Below are 24,409 nucleotides of genomic sequence, written 5' to 3'. Positions count from 1 at the left end.
CAGCACACCCCGCTGCCCCCCAGCTCTCCACCGCAGAGATAACTGCGCAGGGAACTCCGAATCGGAACAGGAGAGGGACCAGCAGAAGCCGGGCAGCGCCTGCTCTCAGGGTCCTGGCTCTCAGGAACAAGCCTCTAAAGAATTCTGCAACAAACACGGTGAAACCGCGTTATCGCTGCTTACGGACCGGGCACTGATCCTGGAGGAAGAGAACCTGCTTCACCCACCGGAGCTGGACGGATGGGCTGTAACTACAACTCCTTAAGCAGCAACACGGCGTCTCCAAGTTAATCTTGCAGAACTTTACACTACACTTCGCTCGCACCCGACAGGACGCCATCACACGGCAGCGACCGATGCAAACACAAATATTAGAAACAACGTTTGAAATTAAAAAAAAAGTTTATTTGAAGATTTGTAAAACAGCTCTGTGAAAGATCAACATTTTCCAGGACACTACAATATGATAATGCATTTTCCTATGGTTAGAATATAAAAAAAAGTCACAGTCCTTCAGCTACCGAGATAAAAGCATACATTTATGGACCAAACATTTCACTTCCAACACCGAGAAAGTGAGTGGGTTTGAAAGTCAGACTCATCGATAGCACCAACAGCGGGTGAGCACCACCCTCACGGCTCCGAGAGCCTGCGGTTGTCGTTACCACGCAATAAAGCCAATTAGTGAAGCAAATCTTAACGTCAGAACAGACCCACGAGCACGGACGAGTTCACACACCGAAACATAACGCATTCTTTTACGTTCCACTGACGCAAACCACAGCAGCAAAGCCAGAAACACCAAAGAGCTCCCGTTAAACTCCAAGCCCCCGTTTGGGGACAAGAAATCTTCAGAACTTACAAATGCCGGTTCCACGTTAAACACACAACTTTATTCACTCTCCGTTTACACAATCTGTGCAATAGAGACCCGTGCAATAGGAAGGTGAAGAACAGGATGCAGACAGTACGACAAGGATGGGGTTCTCGGGTGGCTGCAAAGCAGCAGAGGATTATACTGCTTTCCGATGGTACTCGGGAGGGGCTACTTCATAGTCACTGGCACTAAACAAGGCGGAGGAATTCTTCGCTAAATACCTAGGAAAAAAAATAATAAAGATTAAATTATCTTCTTGCCCAAAGTCTCCATTGTTGAGCATCACGCGAGTGATTTGTTAGAGGTGTTTGCCGAGACCGTAACGCCCGATTTCAGGAGTAGAAAACCAACATGTATCCACTACAGTCAGCTCTGCAAAACAATTAAAGATTTGACAACTCATTAAAAAAATAAAATAAAAAAATCAATTCATCAATTATGAACAAGCACTGTGTTTTCTTCAGAGTTACCCAAAAGACTATGATCAACTCAAGACTCTGGGACTCTTCCCGACAAGTTTGCCCTGGAAATCAGGCCCATCCATCTCCAGCTCCGCTGCACAGCTGCCTTGGATTTGTGAGGGTTTTCTTCCAACTTCCACCAGTGTATCCACAGTCACACAGAGGAAAAACTGGCATTTACTGGCAAAACAGCTTAACGCTTTGTTCCCCTAATTATTTACAAACCAGTATTTCCAAACACTATCAGCAGAGCCTTAGATGAAAATACAGAGAACGTTTCTCCTCCTCGTGACATAATCACAAATGGAAGTTTAGGGCTTTAGTAAATTTGCCCGAGAAACCTGCCAGCAGAGCAGAGGCGAGGAGCGGTGCCCGCGCTGAGCTCAGTGCCTCAGCCCGCACACCCGGCCTGTCTGCGTGGACAGAGGAGCTGCAGCAGTGACACACCGAGATCCTGCAGCGCGGCGCAGATGGAGGGAATCTGTGGAAGCCACGCTCGCACAGACGCACAGGGGAGCACAGGTCTGAGACCCGGACACTGAAATGAAGTTTAATTCCATTTGAGAATCTCACTTTCAGGAAACATTTACAGGTGAGCCAAGCAGCAAGTGATCCATAGCTCCCGAGAGCAGCCAGGGAGCGTTTCAGCACCTGCCTGAAACCAAACATCTGGTGGTTTTAGGTTTTTTCCCCCAAAAAAATTTCACATTAAAGTTTAATATTATTTGGATGGGGTTTTCATCCTCAACATAATGTCTCCAGCACCCCAGGGCACTGCAGGCACTAGACCTACGACAGCAGTTTGTCCCAGCACTACCAGGAGTAAGGACCGTCAGTTTTTAACGCTTGCTCAGTTGTGGTTGAGGAACTGCCGTGTTCTTCAACAGTTTGCTGTAATTGGCATCTGCTTTTTATAGCAACCACAAATAAACATCGAAGCATTTATTTTGAAACAAGTAGCAGACGTGGACAGTTTAAAAGTGCAGACTAAAGAGATGCATAAACACACGGCTAATTAGCAATAGCCTCCGTGTAACTGGAGAGGAATTAAAACCAGTCTGAGTCCTGTCCCCGTACAGCTGAGTCTGAGGAAGCTTCACTCTTGCCTTCAGCCAAGATGCCACATGTAGGCCCAAGATTTTTTATATATATATGTTAAATAACAACTGTTGACATTACATTAACCTGTGCTTACTTCACTTTTTCTTTCTTGCTGAAAGACTTAAGAGGTACTTACTTTAAGAAGTCATGCAAATAGTTTAACAGCAAAGCCAGGCTCTTCTCATCAAGAGGAGTGTAAGCCAGCATAGCCCCAATCCGAACTGTTCCAAAAGAAGCAGCACTTGTTAATTACAATAAACAACAACTTCAGCAAGTATTCAAGAACAGTCTAAAACCTTGCAGCAGCATACAAAGCAGCCCAGGAATCTATTCCAATACATACAAGCCCACTTAAAATAACCAGACTGTTGAAAATCCGTTTCCGCCCCAACCCCCTGAATGAGCTTTTTATACACATGGAGTAAGGAAAATGAAACCACATTTCATAGCTACTTGTCGAATTTCTGCAGTTCACACCCGGAGTCAGGAAAAGTCAGCACCTGAATGCTTCTAACTGCTCCCCAATCTCCAGATGTTGTACTCACCAAACAACCTCAGTAGGTGTGGGGCACCGTAGACTTGAGACATTGGAGCGTCTGGGTGATCTGCTAAGATTTCAGCATATTGGGGCCTCTCAAACTTGTACAGCAGTTGAGTTCCCAACATGACATTGAAGTATTCTTTGATTCCAGCCACGACCTCATTGACCGCGTACTCCCTGGTGAACAGAACACACCAGGAGTCTTGTTCTAGTGACCGGATGGACACAAGCTGAGGCCTGGGGACTCCATCAAACTCTGAAGGCTCCTTAAAGATCTTTAAGATTTTTTCAAGGAAATTTGTCTGGAGACCTTAAAACGTGCAGCCACAGGGAGCAGCCTTTCAAGACCTCCTTTGAAAATGGACTGTTCTGAACTTAGGGAAAGCAAGAAAAACCTTGCTTTTAGTCATCTACTCACATAAAGAAACTAACTCTTGGAGCTGTCCTCTCAAAGCAACGGTAAGTATTTCCAAGGACATCTCCCAACTCTTCTCTTTTCAACCGAAGTTAACCCCAACTCACAGCAGTTTAAAAGCACAAGACCACAATGATCAGAGCAAACTCCTGCTTAAGGCAAAGGGACAGTCACCCAACATTTCAGGCAACTGACCCTTTCTCACTAGGCCTCTCAGTGCCGTATTCCCACAGCCTCCAACCTCCCAGCTAATCGGAGGGTAACTGCACAGGAATTAGCAGTGACACTGCACATCTGAGAAGTACAACCCTCGCTCCACCCTGCAAACAATGCAAACAAGTTCAGAACAGACATTAGGACAATTACATGAAAGAATGATGAAACACCCTGACAAGTCAACAATGTGCTTCCTCTTGAATGGAAAGAGATAACTTCACGCTTCTAGTTCCTCTCCCTTCAAAACAGGAAAGCTTCGTTCAAGAGTAAAACACACCTTCTTTGTTGTCAGGGCCGGACTGCTGTGGTAATTACAAATAGGAATCTTCAAAGCTATCAAAGTAATTAGCTTTGTCCATCTGATTCTTTTAAAAGTCATCATCTACCTCCCTGTCCCCCCCACAGTAACTCTCTGCTCATCAGCAGGCACCTCTTTGAGAAGTTTGTTCAGCTCATACGTAGCAAGTGCCGCTGAATTTATTCACCCAACATAAAGGCCTGAGCCAGAATGAAGAGACAGAGAACTATTCACTTTGCTTCCATCAGCTTCCTTTAGGAAAAGGCTTAGGGAAAGCAGAAATAACACCCTGAAAAGCAGGACTGCATTCCTGAGTTACCCCCTCAAAGATTTCTAGGTTCCTCAATCACCTTGGGCTTGGAACACAAAGCTGAACCTAAAGCTGGGACGTGTTTAACAACCTTACTAGATTTCCCACAAAACAAGAGTCCAACAACAGCAGCAAAAGAAGTATTTAAGGTTTGAAGTGACCACTACTTACTTGTTATCAGTATTTCCTCGTGATTTTTTGTAGTTTGCATAATCCTCCAAAATGGAGTCAACGTTCTTCTTGGCAGGAAGATAGAAGAGCTACACAAGAAGCAAAACCAAACAAACACAAGTTGTCTTAATTTATGCAAACGTTTATATCTGCATGCTACATTTAAATCAACATCCACAACAACATTTCTAGAATAAAATTAACAGGTTCAGATGTTAAGTGATACTAAAGGAACACCCAACTGTTTCAGTAGCGCATACCAAGAACAAAACCTGTAACAGTGACTATACCCATGTTTCCATTTAACATTTGCTCAACAGCAACCTGACAATGAACCGCTGAAGTCACCACAAAAGTCCAAGGGATGCAGCAAAGCACACACAGCCCCTACAGACCTGTCACCGGGCCATGCCGCAGTCACAAAGGTGTTTTTTGAGGCATGGGACCCACTTCACTCATCTGTTTCCCTTCATAAGGGCTCTACAGTCTGAAGACGAGCTTACATGCAACTGCCAAGCCACGGTCCCGCTCACAGGAGACCTTTGGTTAAAATCCAAGCAGAACAAGAACTGTCAATAAGCCACCAGGCTGCTGGCAATCTCTACAAGAGATTTCACTACGCTGCACTTGAAAAAGGATATGAAATTCCAGTTTTAGTGTCCTTGCCTATACGTGGCCAGATTGTTCTTCTGACAAATTACCTGCTTTTGCCTGGTGATCAAGTCCCAGTCATCTACCAGCCACGGCTTCAGCTCTTCAGGGATTTTCACCTTAACTTCAACTCTGTTCATAAATGTTTCTTCCTAAAAAAACAGCAAAGCCAGACCAATGAGTTTCAGACAACTGTCCAAGCTAAGAGTCACCCATATTCCCTGTTTTCACAACTGAAACACATCACTGAACTGTGGAATTACTACAGTAACTCCTGTAGGCTCCACAGGGCACAAAGAAATAGCTTCTTTTTCTCAAGGCCTCTGGGAGCCTTCATTTTGCACGTTGTAGCATTTCCCACTGCAGGACGGAGCACTGCTGTCTGCGTTCCTGAGCAACGCAACCTCCCTGTCTGCTCTCCAAAATCCTGTGAGAATCAGAAATACCTACACTTTCAACCGTTGGATCTACTCGCGCCCTCTTCTTCCTGGGCGGCTGAGGAGTCTCACTGGAACTGCTCCCTTCTCCAATCCCCGGAGCTGCACAGAAAAGAGACATTACGCTGCTTAAGAAATCAGGTACCTCAGTGAGAAATACCAGTAAAAAAAAAGATTTAGAAGGATTTAAATGTAAGACACCGATTTCTCTCAGGCCACCTTTTCATTTGTTTTTTTTGTTTTTATTTTAAGTATTTCTTGTATTCTGCAAGTTCTGCATATTTTCCCTTCCAACTCTGACAATTCCGTGATTCGTGACAGTTGTTTAAGCTGCTATATTTACACTGATCTGAAGATGGCAGTTTCTGCATTAAAAACAAACCAATATGTCAGTGTCTGTAACATCCTTCAACAGAACCATTGGAACCAGCAGCTCAGCTTCGCAGATATGTCACCTCTCCATCTCAATAAGGAAACATGTTTGACTTATGAGATTATTTCAACAGCCCCATGGTGATATCACTTTGCTTTTAATTTGCAAGAGGTCAAAATCTTGACAGACTGAAACAAGTAGTTTGTGTACAAACCGGAAAAGGATGAATTCCTCCCAAAAAGGAGAAGGGACATCTGCAGTCCAAGAGGAACAACACAAGGAGACAGTAAATAAGCTTAGCTGAGGCAGATTTAAGATCTTATTCCAGCTAAGAATCCTTCACTAGGGATATCCACTTATATACAAAATAAAGACATACTTACTTTTCTGTTTGTTCTTTTTTGTTTTCCTGCAAGAAGAACATAGATTATTGCAAATATAGAGACAGCACTACCTAAAGAATCGAAAAGCACAAAGCCAGAAAAATCATCCTAAATTGAGAACAATGAGGGAACGCTCAGTGGCCTATGGAGTGTTTAGATAAAGCATAAAGAAACGTCAGATATGACTTAACATCAACTATGATACTACAGGGTTTTCATGTAACGGGTTACAATTCACCCTTTTGGGGGGGGGGGGGGGGGGGAGGGGGAATCCCCAAACTTAAACCTACAAAGCCCCAGAAGGCATGCCAAGAACACACGAGTATTTGAAAATGGTACTGACTGACACTTAGACAAGTAACATCTACAGAGGTTTTATACTTTCCAAGTGCTCTTGGAAAACTACACTGGATTTGTTTTATTTCTGTATTTCAGGAATCACTTCGAGACAGAATACAGGACAAGGAAACAGAAGTGCTGGGAATTATCAGATAAATCTCAGTCAACTGAGTTAACTTCCAATGAAGTATTGGAAAAGGCCCACACTTTTTTGCCACTACAGCAGTGGAGGGCAGTTTAAAGAGCACTACAGGAATTACATGCACAAGGCCACATGCACTGCCTGCAACCCCATCAGCAACCTTTAAATGAGATCACAATTGTACTTCCCACTTATTAGAAATGTTTGGAACAGTACTAAATAGTGCTGTCCCTTATATTTATCTTCTTCCAAATGCTTCTCTCAACACTTACTGTTTCTAATTTACACACTTCTCTAAAGTCTCTATCCTTAGCCCTTATTTTTATTCCAAATGAAGAACTGTACTTCCAAAAATGTTAAAGACACCTGAAATACAATGCACACGAGATGCAAGTATTCAGAAAGGTCAGGAGTATCAATGACAAAATTAAACTACCCTAACGGGTATTTTTGTTATTATCTGAACTTTCTATATTTACTAACCATTTTCAGAAAGTTTTAATTAAGAGTACTACTAGTCATGTTTTCATTTGCTCACTATTAATAGGACTCCAGTTAAACCTCTCAAAAAATTGCAGATTGTGTGGATAGAACTCTTTACCAGTAGAAGATTATTTCCTTGGAAATTCACCACTATCTCAAGTGACTCTTGTACTCAGGCTTTGAACTGGGTTTATATGGGTCAGGAAGTAGCAAAGTTTCTAGGAAGGTCTGAAGATAAGAAGAGTGAAGCTTTTTTCAAGCTTCCAGTCACAAACAAGCACCAGGCTTAAAGTGTGGGCAGAATAAATATCATCTCTCTCCCAGAAGAAGGAAAAGTTGCCAAGTCAAGTCATTGATAACAGACTTGCGTATTGAAGAGAAAGTCTTTTCTTCCAAACCTAGAGTAAACAAGGGGGAACAAGGAGTTCTTTCCAGAATTAAAATCATAATAATGTTAAGCATTAGTCTAGAAGCAGAGCCTTCAAAAACTGGGACAGACAGGCAATATAAAGAACTCAGAACTCAGTATAAAGAATTCAGAGAGTAAAACACATCTATGTTATTGAAGCACAAAGTCTAGCATAAACCATTTCAGGCAGGTGCTTGTGCTCTCCCACCTCATTCCTTATTCCTTGTATTTCAAGTTATTTGCCTCCGCTTCAAGTCAAAGCAGCCAGCTGTTTGCAAGGTCTAAAAGACAAATCTGAGTTCATCAGAAGAGAGAGAATGAAGTATCTGTCACAGAACCCTGGGTACCACCTCAAAAGCCAGCAATCTTGGCACAAAGGAGTTAGTGTTAATGCTCAGAGCTCTAAAGTGGAGTGAATTCTGGGACATGTCTAGAGAACTGTCAGTAGAAAAAAATAGAATTCAACACAGACAAATGACATCAGGAAAAATCCCAAGACTTTGGCAGGTTAACTTACTCCACAACAGTAAGGAGTCCATGACCAGGTAGATAAAAAGTGTTGACCAGGCAGATAACAAGTTATTTTACTTTCCAAAAATCGATGTGCCCTTTAAAGGGACTTAAGAGGTCTGTTAGAACCTCCCTACAATAGCTGGTTAAGGTACAAGCAGCAAAGAACAAAGAAATGCCTGAGACCAGGTGGTAGCTATGAGTTCAACATCTGTAAATGCCAGAAAAAGGAGATCAGGTGCCAGTTTACTGCTAAAACAACAATTGTTGCTAAACTGTAAGAAATCATAAAGTCTCTGCTAATATAAGGTGACTAGTAATAAAAAAAAAAAATCAAGTGTGAAAATAAGCATGTTGGAAAAACGTATGAAATTGCTCAAGCAGCTTGGTCACTAACTCGGCTGTGAGAAGAAGCATTCCCAGGAAGGTTTAGTTAAACCATTGAACATTATTAGCAAAAGGATAAAAACCAAAGTCAGGGTTATATACACACATATGTTTCCTGTGCTGGGTCCTGCAGCCTGACCTTAGGAGGCACACAATCAAACTAGAAGGGGTAGAGAGAACAAAGACAAGTTGGTCGTGCCCAACAGGTTCCCCACCAGGAGTAACCGGGCAAACAAGGGCTTTCTCAACCCAACAACTGGGCAGGAAGAAGAGGGGGAATGCGGTAGACGTATCACTAGCAATAGAAGGTGAAGCTCAAAGAACTAATTAATCTTTCCTCAAGAGAGATGAAAAAGACCAAAAAGCCAAAGCAGCAGACATTAAGAAGCCAGGAGTCATCCTCTTTCCTCCCCTCTTCAACACAGTACTCAATTAAAATGAGAACACGCTGCCCCAAGATGATGGGGATGCCAGAAGTCCAAATGGTTCAGAAATTATAAGACAGTCCTGCAAAGGGTTATTAAACCCATTGTATGCATACAGCCTACAGCTCTGAAGCCCCTTAATTACAGACTGCTGGAAGCAAAAAGGGTATTTGGGGAGAACAACATTCTAGACTTGATTATCCCCAAGTCTGTGCTACCGGTGACCGGCAGCCAGCGGAGAAGGGCAGGAAAAGGGCCCAGCTGGAGCCAGTGTAGCCATTCCAGCAGCAGCAGCATATGCTTTGGAGTAATATGTTCAGATTAAGAATAAGACTTCTATTATAAGGAAAAAAACCCAGTAACTCCCAAGTTGAGATACTGTTTTGAGAGCATCACTGATGAGACTGCTTGGATATATATATCATTTAAAACCAGATCCTACTCTCAAATTTATTATTCAGTGCCACATCTTCCCTCCAGAAAACTCTCAGTTGCCCTTCTTATTTTCCAAGCACCCCTTAACTCTGATTGTTCACTGATTTTTTCAAGTTAGTTGTATTAGGCCCATGAAAGGTAGCAGAAGTTGGAATTCAGCAGAGCTACTTATAAAATTGGCTGGAGAAGCCACTATCTGTAGCCTTGTACTTCATTTTTGGCAACCTGCTATAAGCATACAATTTTTTTTCCTATGATAGCTTCTAGTTATGGTTAAGATGAATAATTATTTTACAAACAAATGTATACAAGCTGCATTCCATGCATATTTCTATTTGAGCAAATACTGCTTACAAATAGTCTCAAAGCTTTTTGAGCCACTTGCTGCAATTTACAGAAACGGTTATTCTGGACAGACTCCAGCCAACAATAAAAATACAGGACATTAAGGAACAGAAAACAGTGCTTTGTTACCCATGTCCATGGAAGCAGAACTCCAGACCAGCTGCAACCTTCTAGAACTGTCTACTCTCAAAAATCTGAAGTCAGGTGTCCTCTGCTTCTTTTTAAAGAGTGGACACACTAAATGCATTTGCCTACTCATATTGTGCCCTACCCCATCTGAAAAGGTACATATTTCAGAGAAACTAAAAAGTGGTACTGCATCCTGGCTTAAAAAACCCCAAACAAACAATATACTGCAGTACTTATAATAGTTAACTGAAGTGCTACCAAAGCTTACATTATTACAACCGAGGACTTTAAGAGTCTCTAAAAGAAATCTACAAAAGCAAGGAGATTTGGATTTCAGGATGAAAATCCTGGTTTGACAATCCATCCTTAACTCACCGCGTCGATATTGTAGGGGTCTCCAAACAGCAAACAGTATGCGCTCCATCTCGTCTGAAAAATCTAGGCACAATGGGGGTTGAGTTAAGGAAAGAATGTCAGACCTCGTGTTTAGCCTTAAAGAGAATCTATTTAAGATTCAAAAATTTACCTTTTTAGCAGCATATTATAGTCTTAACGAACATTCCTGGAGGATAAATTGTGCTTAGATTGTTATTTCCTGTCCATTATTGTTTGGCTATCCGCACAATAAGTTTCAAAATATAAGACACCTTCCCCTCTGTTCAGTCCTCCAAGAATGCTATAAAAGGTAAATTTTGAGGCCTAAATAGGTTGACAGTGTTACCCTTCTAGAATAGTTGTGTGATCAGTTTCTCCCCCTCCCCACCATCAGTACTTTATGTGTCTGCAACGATAGATTTACAACAGAGAACAATCCAGAAGTTTTATTTTGCAGGTGTATTTTGAGATTTTTCAGAAGGCATCTTGCCTTTAGCTGTAAGCAGGATCTGAGCAGCACCAGTTTGGTCAATGGGTATCACAACCCTGCATCGCTGCTAGGGTAAACTAAAGTATTTCCTCTCCCTCGGCCTCCAAACAGGGAAGAAAAACAGGGAGACTTTGTAGAAAGAAGCATAGGTGTAATTTAGAAGGATGCATTGGATGCTGGTAATGGCTAGAGACTAGGAGCAAGATCAGTGCAACAAGCGTATGGGACCCTGTCATAACCAACTGCCACAATGCAAGACTGCTGTTCTAATGACAATCGTTTTCCTTCTTCCCCTTTACAACTCTGAAAAGCCACCATTAAGGAATTAATTTTTCCAATCAACATGAAACAGAAGTTTCAGAGAATTAGCTTACTCTCTGTTCTGCTATGCTGGAAACAACCACCCCTGCTCAGGACAGCGATGACAGCGAAGAGCACAGTCACTCCCTTTCCCCAACTGGTTTCAAATAGAGAGTAAAGACAGACCTGGTAACGTGCTTTTGAGCTTTGGAGTTACACAGAGGCTTAAGAAGAAGTCATTTATGCTGTGTGGGTCTCCCTTGGACGCGACATTACTAGGTGTGGTTGAGAGGATTAAGCCAACTTTGATTTCAAGCACAGGTTAACATTGAGCATTTACTCAGCCAGAACAACTCATCCCAGCACAACCAGCCTGAACTACCGAGATGACTAAAGCTGACAGAACGGGGAACCTAATCCTGAGGTTACTATTGGGATGTTCTCTATAATGCAAACTATAGACATGCACAATTGAGTCATCACTACCTGTGTCAAAGTTACACATGAAATTAATCCTACTCCCACTGAGGAAAATGCAAGAGGACTGAGGTGCAACAACCCCCCCAAGCAGCCGAATAAGCAATGGTCATAATTTAGATCTGCTTTAATTAGATTTTAATGACACACATGAGGAACTGTGTAAACAGACATTTAGTTTGGGTTTTTTCCACCCCCAATGACGACACACAGGTGACCAGGTCCCTGGCAGACGCTGGTCCTGAGCTGACGGAGCACACCAATGCCGTGGTGGTGAAGCACCTCAGAACCCACCACAACAGACCCCAGGGAGCACGATCGCAGCATTATGGCCAGATCCATCTACTCCCCAGAGACTAAGGGACAATTTACAGCCCTGGCTGGGCTTTGACTAACGCTACAGCGACATCTGCATTCAGGATCCAGAGAAAAAAACCACTGTACGCACTACCGCTGCACTTCTCCAATCAATGATACGTCTCTCAACACAAGGCTGCCCATAAATGAGACATGAAATCTGAGGCTGCTGCCAAATGCTCCTTTTAGGAACTGATGTCATTTCAGCAGCTTCCTCACAAGGACTAGAATCATAAATGAAGTTCAGAGTTCAAAACATCACATTGGTAATGACCATCTTCATGGTTAAGAGAAGCACTACCCCAAGCAGAAGAGTCTCATGGCACATCAGCAAAGCAGTAGAGCTGCACTGACGTACGAGAATCTAAACGAACACCAAACAAGCCTATTCTGAAAAACAAAAAGGATGGAATGAAACAAATCTGAGAGTTGCAGTCTGAATTTATTTTTTCTACTAAATGTCTGAGCTTGCTTCTGGTCTCTTAAGATGTAAAACCATTTTTAATAGCATATGGGTTTAGTTTTGTCAAAAACAGCAAAACAAAGGCTCTTTAAATGCAGTTTTAACAATTGTACCATAAGAAGGCAAGGCATCTTAAGGATTTTGTTCAAGAGTGCTTCCACAGCTTGGAAGAATTGTAAAATTCTATACAGAAACCGATTTCACGGAGATATACGAGTCTTACGAGGACTCACCACTTTTTGAGTGTCAGTTCACTAACTGAAGAGGAACAGAGTGCAAAAAGTACAGTGTTAGTGTCTACTCAGGACCTCGATTCCATATTAAACACTGCACGATCTAAGGTGGCAGTTTTAATGAAATACTTCAACAAAAACCTTTTTGATATCACAAAAGCAAAACACAACTTCTGTATGGGTTGTGTCAGAAGTAATGTAGTTTCGCCTGCAGAACCATTCTAAGAAAAATACTATTTCAAGATCAACAGAAACTGACAAGCAAAAGTTTAGGAGTTTTTTTGGGTAGGGTTTTATGGGTGGGTTGTTTTGTTTGTGGTGGTTTTTTTAGAATAAAAAGCTTCTTACACTTCAACATTTTTCTGCTGCAGACCAGAAGTCTTCTTGCCTGGAGCAGCACCTCTCATCTTCCCCTCTGCATATTGTTCCCTTTAAAAAGAAGGAATTAATAAATAAGACTTTAATGGAAAAGGAAGCTTGTTTTCTCTGAAAGGGTAACAGGTTACGCAAAACATTTAGAGAACGTCTATTAAATGGCTTTGTAAATCAGTATGTGTCATGAGCAGGAACAAATTCAACTCAGTATCAAGATTTAGGCTTCTTCATACAACACTTAGCAGTATGAACACTAATTTTCTACCCCCCCCCAGCATCCTTGTTACTCTGATTCATGTGGAAGCAGCACACTGCTTCTGAAAAATAAAAATATAAACCAACTTCTCAATAAAGAACTTATACTAAAGAAATACAAGATTAGCATTCATAAAAATCGAACTATTTGTAGGCATCCTGAAGCCGTCTGAGAAAATAAATAATTAAGTGGTAAGGATCTTCAGGATACTGCACAAGGGTCCTTTTCAGCCACGTAATTTCCCTCTCAGAGGAGGTGCCTGCCGTTACCCAGGCTGCCTCTCCATTGCATGAACCTTCTCTTCCCTAAAACCTCAAATCACCATTGTAAAAACAAGTAACAGCTTGCTCTTTCTAAACTGCTAGAGGACAAAAAACACACCACCTCTGTCAGCCAAAGCACCACAAGAATAAATAAACATTTTTTTTTTCTAATCTCACTAACTCTCCTTGATACATACTTCTTGGATTGAAGCTCTATAAAAAAAATAATTTACTGACAAGGGCTTCTAACAAAAACACTTACTGATTGGCCTTTTGAAGTTCTTTTTGTTTCTGCAAATTGGTATCCACGTATTTGAGCACTCTGCTTTCTGGAACCCATTCATCCCAGCTGAAAAAAAAAATATAAAAAAAATCAAACCATCATTCAAAACCATGACATAATTGCATTCTACACACAATCGTCAATTAAAAGCTTCACAGAATTGGAGCCTGAACTCGGCTTTTGTGTCAAGTCATGGACTGGCACAACTGAAGGTGGAAGTTACCAAACACATTCCCCACTGACTGTAGCTGTAACGGTTTTTCTAGGGAAGTGTAACCCTTAGTCATTTCCAAAGAGTTTCCCAAACTCGAAGGATGGGCGATTTAGGAGGGAGGGGACTGTCTTTAACTTAAAAGAAGCATCTCAGGAGAAAAAAAATAAAAATTCTACACTTACTAAATTATGGGACACCTGTAGCCGTAACTATATTATGAAGCAAGTTTCCTTTATCTATTCCAACATTTTATAGGTTAACAAATTCAGCAATAAGATCTTACTGTAAGAAGAAGAGCTCTGATTTCTGTCTGTGAAGGAAACCAAGATGGCATGAATATTTGAAGAATCTGAAGTGAACGATTTAAGAGAACAGGTGTTGGGGAAATTGCCATTACGAGCAAGAATTCCACTTTGACAAAGAGTGGATAATCTGAGCAATCTGACAACTTATTTCAAATAAAACACATTAAAAGTGGCCAAGTTATTCTAAAGTATGCAAGTTAAAGCTCTGCATATGTAGAGTTCTGTGTCGTTTTTTCATTTCACGGCAGTAGCTGCCAGTCTTGGAACATCAAGGTGGCAAAACCAGTACTACTTACAGGAGTACGAGGTCTTCAGGAATGTTAAGACAAGGCCAGTTTAGCACCCAAAAGTCATGCTAAACGTGCCTTGTCTTAAGACAGACAAGCACGTGCCCAGCTGTACACACACGTTCTAAGACTACAGTTTTAGGATAATGCTTTGGTCAGATATTTAGGCCACTTATCTTCATCCTGCCTGTACAGCTGTAAGAGACCTTCAGAAGAAGTGCTATATAACCGTGTGGCACACTACCCTGCATGAGGGGGAAACTTTTTTGGTATCCTAACTGTTGATATTTGCAAAAAAAAAAATAAATTAAGAAGTCAAGCAATTAACAAATAACAAAGGACCATAATTACAGAAACCAAAATTAAGGAGCCATATTGCCCCAGTTGTCTGATCTTGCAGCAATGCCACTTTTAATGTAGTTAATTGGAAGCTTGAAGGCAAAAAAACTCAAACAGTGTGAGCAAGAAAAGCAGGAGTCATGACATCACTTATGGCACCCTTCATCAGAGATAAACACAGAGAGGAAGTATCAAATTTATGCTGCCTCATTAATATACAGCAGCCACCATAAGAACCAATTCCGTTCCCTGTAACTGCCAGTGTTTAAAATAAAACATTTATTTGTCCATTTGGCAGGATGGGTGCGTGGATACATTTTAAAAAGTTACATATTAAAACATGAAGTTAGCTTTTAGCCACGTCAGTGAGATCAAGACAGCAGTGACTCGGAGCCTTCACTCCAGAGTCTGCAGCACTGAAATGAAACAAAACCAAACAGGAAAAAAGTGCTCTCTGAAAGGCTTGGAGAGTCTGAAGAACTGAAACTTTTAATCACTAAAAAAACACCCTGCACTCTTCCTAAATTCAAAAGCTAGTGGCAGAACAGAATTCAAATGAAAGAAAAAAAGACAAGTACATAAATGCAATGACCTCATGAAAGTATTCACCTTTAATGGGCTGAATACTTATTTCATGGCGGCACTTTTATTTTTCAGAAATCTCTCACCTAGAATCCTACCATTTTGGCAGGAGGGAAAAGCATCTCTAACTCTGCCTTAGCACAAGAGGCGAGAACTGAAATACAGGCTAACCCTGCTCCTGTGAGGGACTAAACAGCCTTTCCCATTCTGAACGCAGACCTCACCAAGGCACGCTTCTCCAAAGCTTTGCTACCAAACTTTCCTGTCAAAAAGTGGTATAAAAGTGAAGTAGACTGAGTATTTGAGTAGAGTTTTGCTCCACCTCAGCAGAGGTTGCCTCTCCTACCCACACGTAACAAGGAAGTTTTCTGTACTAGGTATTTCTGCCAGGGAGGAATTCCGGTAACTATTTTCAAACTTGAGCAAACAGAAAGCTATAAAGCATCCCCATTACTCTCCTGACGCCCTACGCCAGTTTGTCCGTGCAACCAGAGCTCTGAAGGAAATGGTTACTTTGGCAACATTTTCTTTGTGTTACTATAAATCATTGGCTTCAGTATAAAAATCATCTAGGTCCATTTCAGAAACAATCTCCTGACGACATGGACGTGGCAGTGCTAGTCCATCAAGCTCGCATTCAAACTGACAAAGCCTGCATTTTCCCATAAAGGAAAATAAAACCCTGTTTTCATTTTATGCAATACTTACTTTTTATTCCAACCACTGTAATGGATAAAGTATTTCACTTGCTTGTCCTTTATGGCAACCTTTACACACTGGAACAGAGAAGAAAGTTCAGTCAGTACCCCTGAGAACAAAGACATCTGAGCGAGTTGCTTTTTCAGCTGTCGGAGTGTCAGCACGCAGAGACTCCCGTGCAAGCGACAAAGACCGGCAGCGATTTCCCAGCAGAAAGTGAGATCTCTAACAAGCTACTGCCTATTGATGGATTTGGAAGGGGCAGGCAAACAAGCGGCTCTGCTCAGCTATCCAAAGGGACACCGTTGTTCCCGAGAAGGATCAGAAAGCCCTGAGGATGACGGGATGACAAGCGGTCCCTACCCTAGCCCAGGTTCGCCAAAAGCCATTCACTGGAGCTGTTCACATGCAGGCCCCTACCTCACAGACAGGGAGGCTGGCTGGAGCAGGGGAGTCTTCAAAAGTAAAATAAATAACATGGATCTCTACAGCCACAGAGAGAGCATTATATTCAGTAGAAAGAGTTGCAGTAAGGGCTTTTTCTAGGTTAAGAATGTGTACATGAGGTAAATAAAAACAGTAATTTCCATCAAAAGACTGGCCTATGAATACAGTAACTTCCTCATATACTGAGGTGAGACCATGAAGAGGGAACACAAACGTAACAAGGTTGCTCCAACCACTCCACAGTATCACTCAGCTTCAGAAAGGTCCCTCACAAACTGTTCTAACTTATACTTTAGCAGAGCCCTACTCGCAGCCTGCAAGACCCTGCCTCAGCTCAGAGGAACATGGTCAGATGAGCTGGAACAACTGTGCATGCTGCCCGATGGCAACTCAACTCCCTCCTACCCCTGTGGCCCAGCACGCAAAAGCCCAGGCCACCACTTCCATATAAAAGAAAAAACCACAGCCACAGACATGCCTGTTCCTGCGAAAAAGCCCCAACAGCCCAGAACAAACTACACAATGCTCACTAGTTCAATTATGTGCCCACCACATGTCCCTGAACTTCTTGGCGATACCAAATTAAATCCACCAAGTTTGGCACTTCATCCAGAAAGTTACCCAGTCTTGTTCTGGAGATGCTGAGATAGATGCCACTGTACCACCTGAACAGTGAAATACCGAGGATGTTGTAAAACGTGAAGCAGCACCCTCTCTTTGGCTCTAGCTTTTAGTCCCTTTTTAATGATGTTTTCCATTGAAGTAAAAAATTACGCACAGAAGTTCTAATTGCTGTGTTCTTGCCGCGCTAATTGAATCAGCTCTAAGTATTTGAGAGGGCAGAGCCTTCTGCTACACAACATTTTCTCAAAACCACTGCGGTGACCTCAATGCAGTGTACCCTCTTCAGTTAAAAAAAAAAAAAGGTCAACATAGAGAAGAACATCCTATTTCAGTACTAATCTCCAAAATGCCACATATGGAACAAACTCAGTCCCACCCAGACTTGTAACCAGGAGTGAGGGTGCGTAAATCCAGTGTGATGTACTACTGTACCAGTGGCTCATTCTGACAGTCCTGCAGTTAAAGCCAGTCAAATACAGACTGTGCTTAAAAAGTGTCTACTTGTTTTGAAGAATATGAGAACTGAGCATGAAGTAAAAGATTCAAATATATTTCTGTACCAAAATATTTTCCTTCCTGCTGAAGAAGTGTCTCAAGTGAATCTCGTTTACCTCCGCACTGTACAGAGATGTACAGTTACAGTTTGCCATAATTTTTCATACTCTAACACAAACAAGTGCTTCTGTGATCATCTTGCTACGGGAAGTCAAGGATGCGGTCACCAGGAATAACTTACGTACTGAGAATCACAGAAGAAAAATAGATCAAAGGAACAGGAAGAAAGCTAAGCTTATTACTCGTTACTGCCTACAAAGCACCTCTGTAAAATTAAACTCAATTCCTTCTGTCATTTCAGGAGCCCAGAAGTATCCAGACTCTCAACACAAGCAGCCAGCCCAAAGCTACCTCACCAACTGGGAAACCCCTTCTACACCAAGCTGGCAGAGGCAGGTCCTGCAACGCTCGTTCCACCTCTGTGTAAAGGAGAAGAGGGGCAGGGCAGAGCAGGAAGCACACCGCTCCAGCAGCCCTGGGCTCTTTAATTGACAAACAAGTTAAGGTTGCTGCTAAGAGGAGTTTGTTTCCACCAAAGCAGAAGCCTGGATTGCTCTCCTCTCTGTACCAGCACCTGGGTAGGCGCTGGCAGAAGACAACACTCTGAGCACACATTCACAAGAAACTTATCCTCCAGTTCTAGAGCAAGGGAGAGAACAGAGTAGAATCACTGAAGTGAAAATGTTTTAGACAAGCCACATCCCCTCTCAATGCTCTGGATGTTATTTTGACATTAGAATGACTACTTCCTGATAGCACTGGAAGAGATGTCAATGATTCTAGCTGCCTCCCTGCTACTACCTCTCTGAAGCTGTCCCGTCAGTTAATGTTTACTGATGCTAAAACCTAAAAGATTTAAATCTCTGTGTAAGGTGCTCTAGGAATTTCTGCAAGTCTTCAAATCCACACAGCTACAAAAGCCCTTTTCTTTCAGTTTCAGTGGAAACAGGCAGTCAAATCAGGAGCTATACCTTCAGTAAAACAGATGGCATGGCAGTGACATCTGCTTAGGGTCCAGAAGAGAAGCATTTAATGGAAAGAGCTGCAGCAGAGGCCTGCCTGAAGCAGCAGGGATACTCCTCCAAGCCACACACTGGCAATGCACCGTTTCTGCAGTTAAAAGGCCAGAATTGAGAATGCCAATTCTTTTGTCACTTGAATCCAGCGGTATGTTCCACCGCGTTGTCCCATTTGAAGACCACTCATTGTACGCAGCCACCCACACCCCTGAGGAAGCTCAAACTGCAGGTAATTACTAGCTCATGCATCAGCACCAAGTCCTACAAGCACAAATGCTCTCCAGGGTTGTGGGAACACAGCTCTATCCCATGTTCAACACGTAAGACCAGCTGGCCTTCAGCAGTATACCAGAATAGCAGCAAAGTACCATTGGGGTTTCTGAAATTTTTCTATAATACAGAGGTCCGGGATTTAAAACTAATTTCATACGTTATCAGGTTTTCCTTCACTTTAGTTAATCCTATATAGTGAGGCACAGCAGGTGAACTAATACAATTTATTTTGGTGGGGAAGAGCCAGAGCCATTTGCAGCAATAAGAACCACACATACCTTTGCTTCATAAAGGAGAGGTCCGTGAAAACAAAGCACTCGTTCACCTGAAAGAAAATTGCAGATAAACATCTTAGAACACCACCAATGTGCCATTTCTGTAAAATACATGTCATCAGGTACAACACAGCATGAATCCAGTCTCAACCTAGAAAGACAAAGGCAGACACTGTTTTAAGAAGCAAATTCACTCTCATACAAAAGAGGATCAGAGCTCTGATTATTTAGGTTCCTGAGGACCTCCCTGAAGGAGAACACAAGGACAGCCTCATGCAACCAATGTCCAAGCCTGCCCCGAGTTTTGCAGAAGGGCTGGTTACTTCAGCAAATAACTGGCACCAAAACTTTCACTCCTGCCCACACTTCCAGCCACTGCCAACTCTAGTTACAGACACCCTTCTATCCTGCTGCAAGGCTGGCACAGAGAACTCCTTCAAAACCTTGAATTGCAGATGCAGACACCAAAACACGCTGCCTCGATACAAAGGGACTACTTCAGCCTAAGAACTCAAACAGTGAGCGAGTAAAAACATCTTACTGCAAGGGATTCTTTAGTCTCCACGGCACGGCATTTTGATTGAGAGCAGGAAATTAGCTCTCACATGAGAATCACCTCTGTGTGTTAAGCTTCTGACACAAATGAAAGCAAGTGTTGTTAGTGCTCCTTTTCCTGCAGGAAATACATCACCTGCTATTTCTAGTTCAATGAAGTCAGGAAGAGAGAGCCCCTGACATTGTTTCCCCATCCGACTTGTGGGACAGAAAAACGCCAGGTTGGTGCAACGGCAAGAAAAATTATTCTCTTTGTGGCTTTTAAGTAGGAAGAGATTGTTCTTCAGTCTGGGTTTCCCTCCCCCCGCAATGGCAAGGTCTAATTGTGCAGTTACCTTGGGGGAATTTGAACGTACTTAACACAGGATATCTGAATACAGATGTTTCCTTCTTGAAAGCTGCAGTACCTCACATTTTCAGAGAGACAAGCTGCATAATACGCTCCAGGGTGTAGCACACATCCAGTTCTTGCCACTGGTTCCAGGACACAGAGAAGAGAAGTATCCCAGTCAGCAAGTGTGCTGTGCAGCACACATACAGAGTCCCCAGCCTGGGCTGGGAAGGAGGCGAGCAGAAGCCAGTCTCACCAGTAACACAACTCTGGATGCCTTCTTCCTTGTGAGCAGCTCAGGAATGACTGGGGTGGGGAAGGACCAGTTCACGGGCTATAGGTTTAAAAATACCCCCCACTATAAATTTTACTGCTCTTCAAAACCACTTTCTGCACAGTCAAGTGATAAATACAGTCAGTGGCACATTGCGCCATTAACTTTGACTCCATTGAATCCCGTACAATTCTGGCTTTATTTGCCTCTCTACCCCACAGACACATAACACGATGCTGACGGAACTTCCAACCAGATGGGCTCCAAAGAGGCACTCACTCTGCAAACAGGAATTGAATGTCCCCATATCTCAGGGTTTTTTTGGCAGAGCAGTTCTTGCACTCATTCCCCAAACACACTTCTGGCAGGGTCAGGGCAGTTACACAGTTTATCAGGTGGCTGATGACAAACCACCTGATTTTGCCCAGAGCAGATGAGGGAGGATTCAGACACACCATTTCACCACCAAGACTGGGAGACAAGCAGATACAGCAACAGCCTCTTCAACCAGCACAGCTACTGCCACACTTCATCGGACACATCCAGCCCCTGATTGAACAAGATGCAACTATAAATTTACTACTTCATTCCTACGTTGACCAGAAAGAACTGTGCATCCTTGAAGATGTCATTATTATCCAACTGGTAGGATCCCATGCTCTCCATAGAGCTGAAACAACTATTCACTGCAAAGTCTAAGAACACAAAACTATGTCAGAAATGTATTTCAACTGGCAGAATGCTTCTATGTAATGAGAAAGAAAAAGGTTTAGAATGGTTCTTACAGAAGTGACAATTTTGATACATTCAGTACTTTAAAAAAAAAAGTCTTTATAATCAGGGCTAACAATGAGAATTTACATTATCCTCATACATCACAGTGCTCACAAGTGCTGCTGGAAAACACATCTCTATTTCAATTATTATGCAATGTCTTTCTACGTAAGATGTCCACACTTACCAAGAATTATTTTATTTATTTAAAAAAAAAAAAACAAAACAAAACCACAACGTGAATCTCAGGTTTGCAGAAAAGTGTTCTGTTTTCATGATAACCTAACAGGCTCTTGCTCCTGCCCAGCTGGCTGCAGACACGCACAAGGCCTCTCCTCCGAATCTGCGGCCCATTCTCTCCTACACGCTGCTCATGGCATCGTCAAAAAGCTCCTGGAAGTCAAAATTCAACCACCTACTCCTCCAAGCGTTTCACGTGCAGAGTATTTACAGAAAGAAGAGGTTCTCAATCTGTGGATCAAGGACCTGGTACAACTATCGATGAAGCCTTCCCATCCATGCCAGAGCAGGAGGCTGCCCAGCACCTTCAGGACAGACCAGAAAACACAGACGTCTCATGGGCAGAGAAAAGAAAACTGCCTTAAGCAACTCAAAAGCTGAACCTGACATCTCAGACTCCTACATATTTTATATTTGCTTTAAAAAAAGGCAGTATCAAGATGCAGAATACCTGAAGTACCTACAACACTTAATTCATAGTTGTCCAAATGCTGACCTCATTTCTCATGCCTCCAGAAAAACATCAGTCCCTTCATTTTACGGGGCACTTGCACTTCTAGCTTGACATTTAGATTTTTCTAGCTCCTATAGGCTTTCGCAATAAATTCAGTCTCCTCCTCATCCTTTGTGAAAAATGCCAATATGGGTAACTTCTAAGTCTACCTCCCACTCTTCAGTGTACATTTAGCCCGAAAATCTACAATTAAAATATTTTTCATTTGTCTGCTGTAAAGGGCCACAATAAAGCATTTACGCTTTAGGCCTGCAGGAAGCTTTACCCACAGCACTTTTCTACCTTTTAGTGTTACCGTTGAGATCACAAACACATTTACATTTGTGGGAAAAAGCCTAAAAATTTTAATGTCTGTATTAAATTTATGTCGCTCATATTCCTACAGCTGTGAACATAACTTCAGCCTGGAATTCTGAAATTTACGCCTGAATTCTAAATTTCAGCCTGAAATTTAGTTTCTGCAGTCCACTTAATTTCACATTAATTTCACATTAATTTCACATTAATTTCACATTAATTTCACATTAATTTCACATTAATTTCACATTAATTTCACATTAATTTCACATTAATTTCACATTAATTTCACATTAATTTCACATTAATTTCACATTAATTTCACATTAATTTCACATTAATTTCACATTAATTTCTATAATGTGAATCATACACTAAAATCTTGATTATTTCTGCAGATTAATAATACCATGGGTATTAATGTGACATGGAATGCTGATGCACGATTGAACCTGCTCCGACACAAGCGGCCATGAAGCACATACAATGACAGTGCTGTTCGAGCTACCCTGAATGGCCACCTTCCAGTCATTCTTCTGCAAACTGCGCTTTTAAAGACAAACCACAATTGTGTTGAAAGTCTTGCTTAGAAGCCAAAACGAGAGACTGGTAGAGAGAAGGGGTGAAGTAAGTTTTCCTTTACCATTGCCTAGCTTGTCTACCAGTGTCTAGCGTTTTCATTTACCTGTATCAACCACAACCATTACCTAAAATGTATGCAAAATAAGTCTCAAAAAAAGCATGATCCTAACCCTTATTCACCTAAAAAAAACTGGTGTTTTGTTGTAAATATGAATTCCACCACAACCACCAGCTGTAGCCCAAATACTGCCCCATGACTCCTCCCGCATGAGGATCCCTAACTGAGCTCCCTTTCAAGGAAGGGTAAATAATAATCACGTTTCAAACTCAAGAAAATAAAAATCCTGGTAGACTTAGATTTCAGCAGCTTTAATACCTATGAATGTCCATGCCTGCAAGAAAATGAAGCACATTTAGAATAACAAGGGATAGGAAAGCCCCACGTCTTACTGGTAAGGAAGGATGATGAACAGGAACGAGGAACAGGAGAGGAAGAGAGACAAAGACAACAGGCATTCATCTTCTCCACATATCCTCACACTGTGAGGGCTGAGCAGCGAAAGCTAAAAACCAGTCCCCTCCACTGAGGTATCATAAACACTGGAGCCCAAACATGGTCGAGCTGAAGGCCTTACCGAAATGTTGCCTCAGAGCCACAAGTACTGTCGGATGCAGCACCGTAATTATCCTCTGCTTTATTACCAAGCAGAGACCTGGGGAGGGCAGCGGCTGCCTCCAGTAAGGGCTGGCCCACTGGAGCCCCGACGGCAGAGGGGCAGTTGTTGACCTGCCAGCAGCCCCCCTCCACGGCCACGCGGCCCCTTTGCGGGGCAGATGTCCCCGCCGCAGGGACGCCTCGCTGCCACTCTTCAGAGCCGAACAGCAGCGGGATTTCGTTTTTTCCTACCGCCACAACCACCACCACCCCCCTTCAAACCGTTTCCTTTGTTTCTTTTCGGCCCACCCACCGCCACAGAGCCAGGGAAACGAAGGGGTTTTAAGCCAGGCGCTCCCCAGCGAGATGCGGCAACGGGGCCCGGCCTTCCCTCCCCTCAGCCCCGCCGCCCGCTCCCGACCAGGCCTCTGCCCCCCGCCTCCCCTCAGGCCTCGCCTCGGCCTTCACCCCGCCTCAGGACCCCCTGCCCCACACCACCGCCACCCCCGGCCCCCCCACACACCCGGGCCGGCCCCCCTCTACCCACACTCACCCTCCTGGAATTTGGGCTTGGGGTCCTGCTTGGGCGCCATTTATAAGTGACTCTCCCTCCTCCCGCCCCCTCCCCGCGGGGGCCTCACCACCTCCGCCGCATTCTGCGCGGCCGGCCCCAGCCCCCCCCGCGCCGCGCACGCGCGATGCCTCCCGCCGCGCCTCCTCCGCGCGGCATGCTGGGACTTGTAGTCTGCGGCGGGGCGGGAGATCCCCGCATCCAGGGGATCCGCCCCCGGGCCGGGAGGATAAAGTACCAGCTTGATTGCTAGTTGTTGGTTGCGGGGGCCGTGAGGAGCTCGAGAG

The 24,409-nt window shown here is 43.1% G+C and overlaps 1 protein-coding gene across 8 annotated transcripts; it reads right to left on the bottom strand.

The window, feature by feature from the left end:
• Positions 1–386: 386 nt before the first annotated feature.
• On the bottom strand, positions 387–24,263 carry MORF4L1 (mortality factor 4 like 1). Of its 8 annotated transcripts, none has more exons than XM_074155730.1 (14): positions 24,105–24,263; positions 19,333–19,379; positions 18,734–18,872; positions 16,146–16,213; positions 13,690–13,776; positions 12,882–12,962; positions 10,214–10,276; positions 6,235–6,260; positions 5,492–5,580; positions 5,092–5,193; positions 4,391–4,479; positions 2,985–3,157; positions 2,576–2,660; positions 387–1,098 (listed from the first exon to the last, which is right to left on the bottom strand). In XM_074155730.1, exons 3-14 carry the CDS (start codon positions 18,752–18,754, stop codon positions 1,014–1,016), a joined length of 969 nt encoding a protein of 322 aa, XP_074011831.1. In that variant the 5' UTR covers positions 18,755–18,872; positions 19,333–19,379; positions 24,105–24,263; the 3' UTR covers positions 387–1,013. The 8 variants fall into 8 exon arrangements, with proteins under 8 accessions (XP_074011831.1, XP_074011826.1, XP_074011832.1 ...); XM_074155725.1 differs by lacking the exon at positions 18,734–18,872 and adding an exon at positions 14,208–14,273 and having other exon boundaries at positions 24,105–24,157; XM_074155731.1 differs by lacking the exon at positions 10,214–10,276 and having other exon boundaries at positions 24,105–24,233.
• Between the last annotated feature and the right edge of the window lie 146 nt (positions 24,264–24,409).

The sequence above is a fragment of the Numenius arquata genome, chromosome 11 (assembly GCF_964106895.1).
Source record: "Numenius arquata chromosome 11, bNumArq3.hap1.1, whole genome shotgun sequence".
NCBI classification, from domain to species: domain Eukaryota; kingdom Metazoa; phylum Chordata; class Aves; order Charadriiformes; family Scolopacidae; genus Numenius; species Numenius arquata.
Note: the sequence above shows the minus strand (reverse complement) of the source record. Positions and strands in the feature narration are given on the sequence as shown.

What these genes read in the sequence shown, in the direction of transcription:
- MORF4L1 (XM_074155725.1), bottom strand. Translation starts at nt 24,144, where the DNA reads ATGGCGCCCAAGCAGGACCCCAAGCCCAAATTCCAGGAGG. An exon ending in TAGATCCAACGGTTGAAAGT is followed by an intron (nt 5,194 to 5,491) that starts GTAGGTATTTCT and finishes CTGTTTTTTTAG; the next exon opens with GAAGAAACATTTATGAACAG. An exon ending in TGATCACCAGGCAAAAGCAG is followed by an intron (nt 4,480 to 5,091) that starts GTAATTTGTCAG and finishes CTTCTTGTGTAG; the next exon opens with CTCTTCTATCTTCCTGCCAA.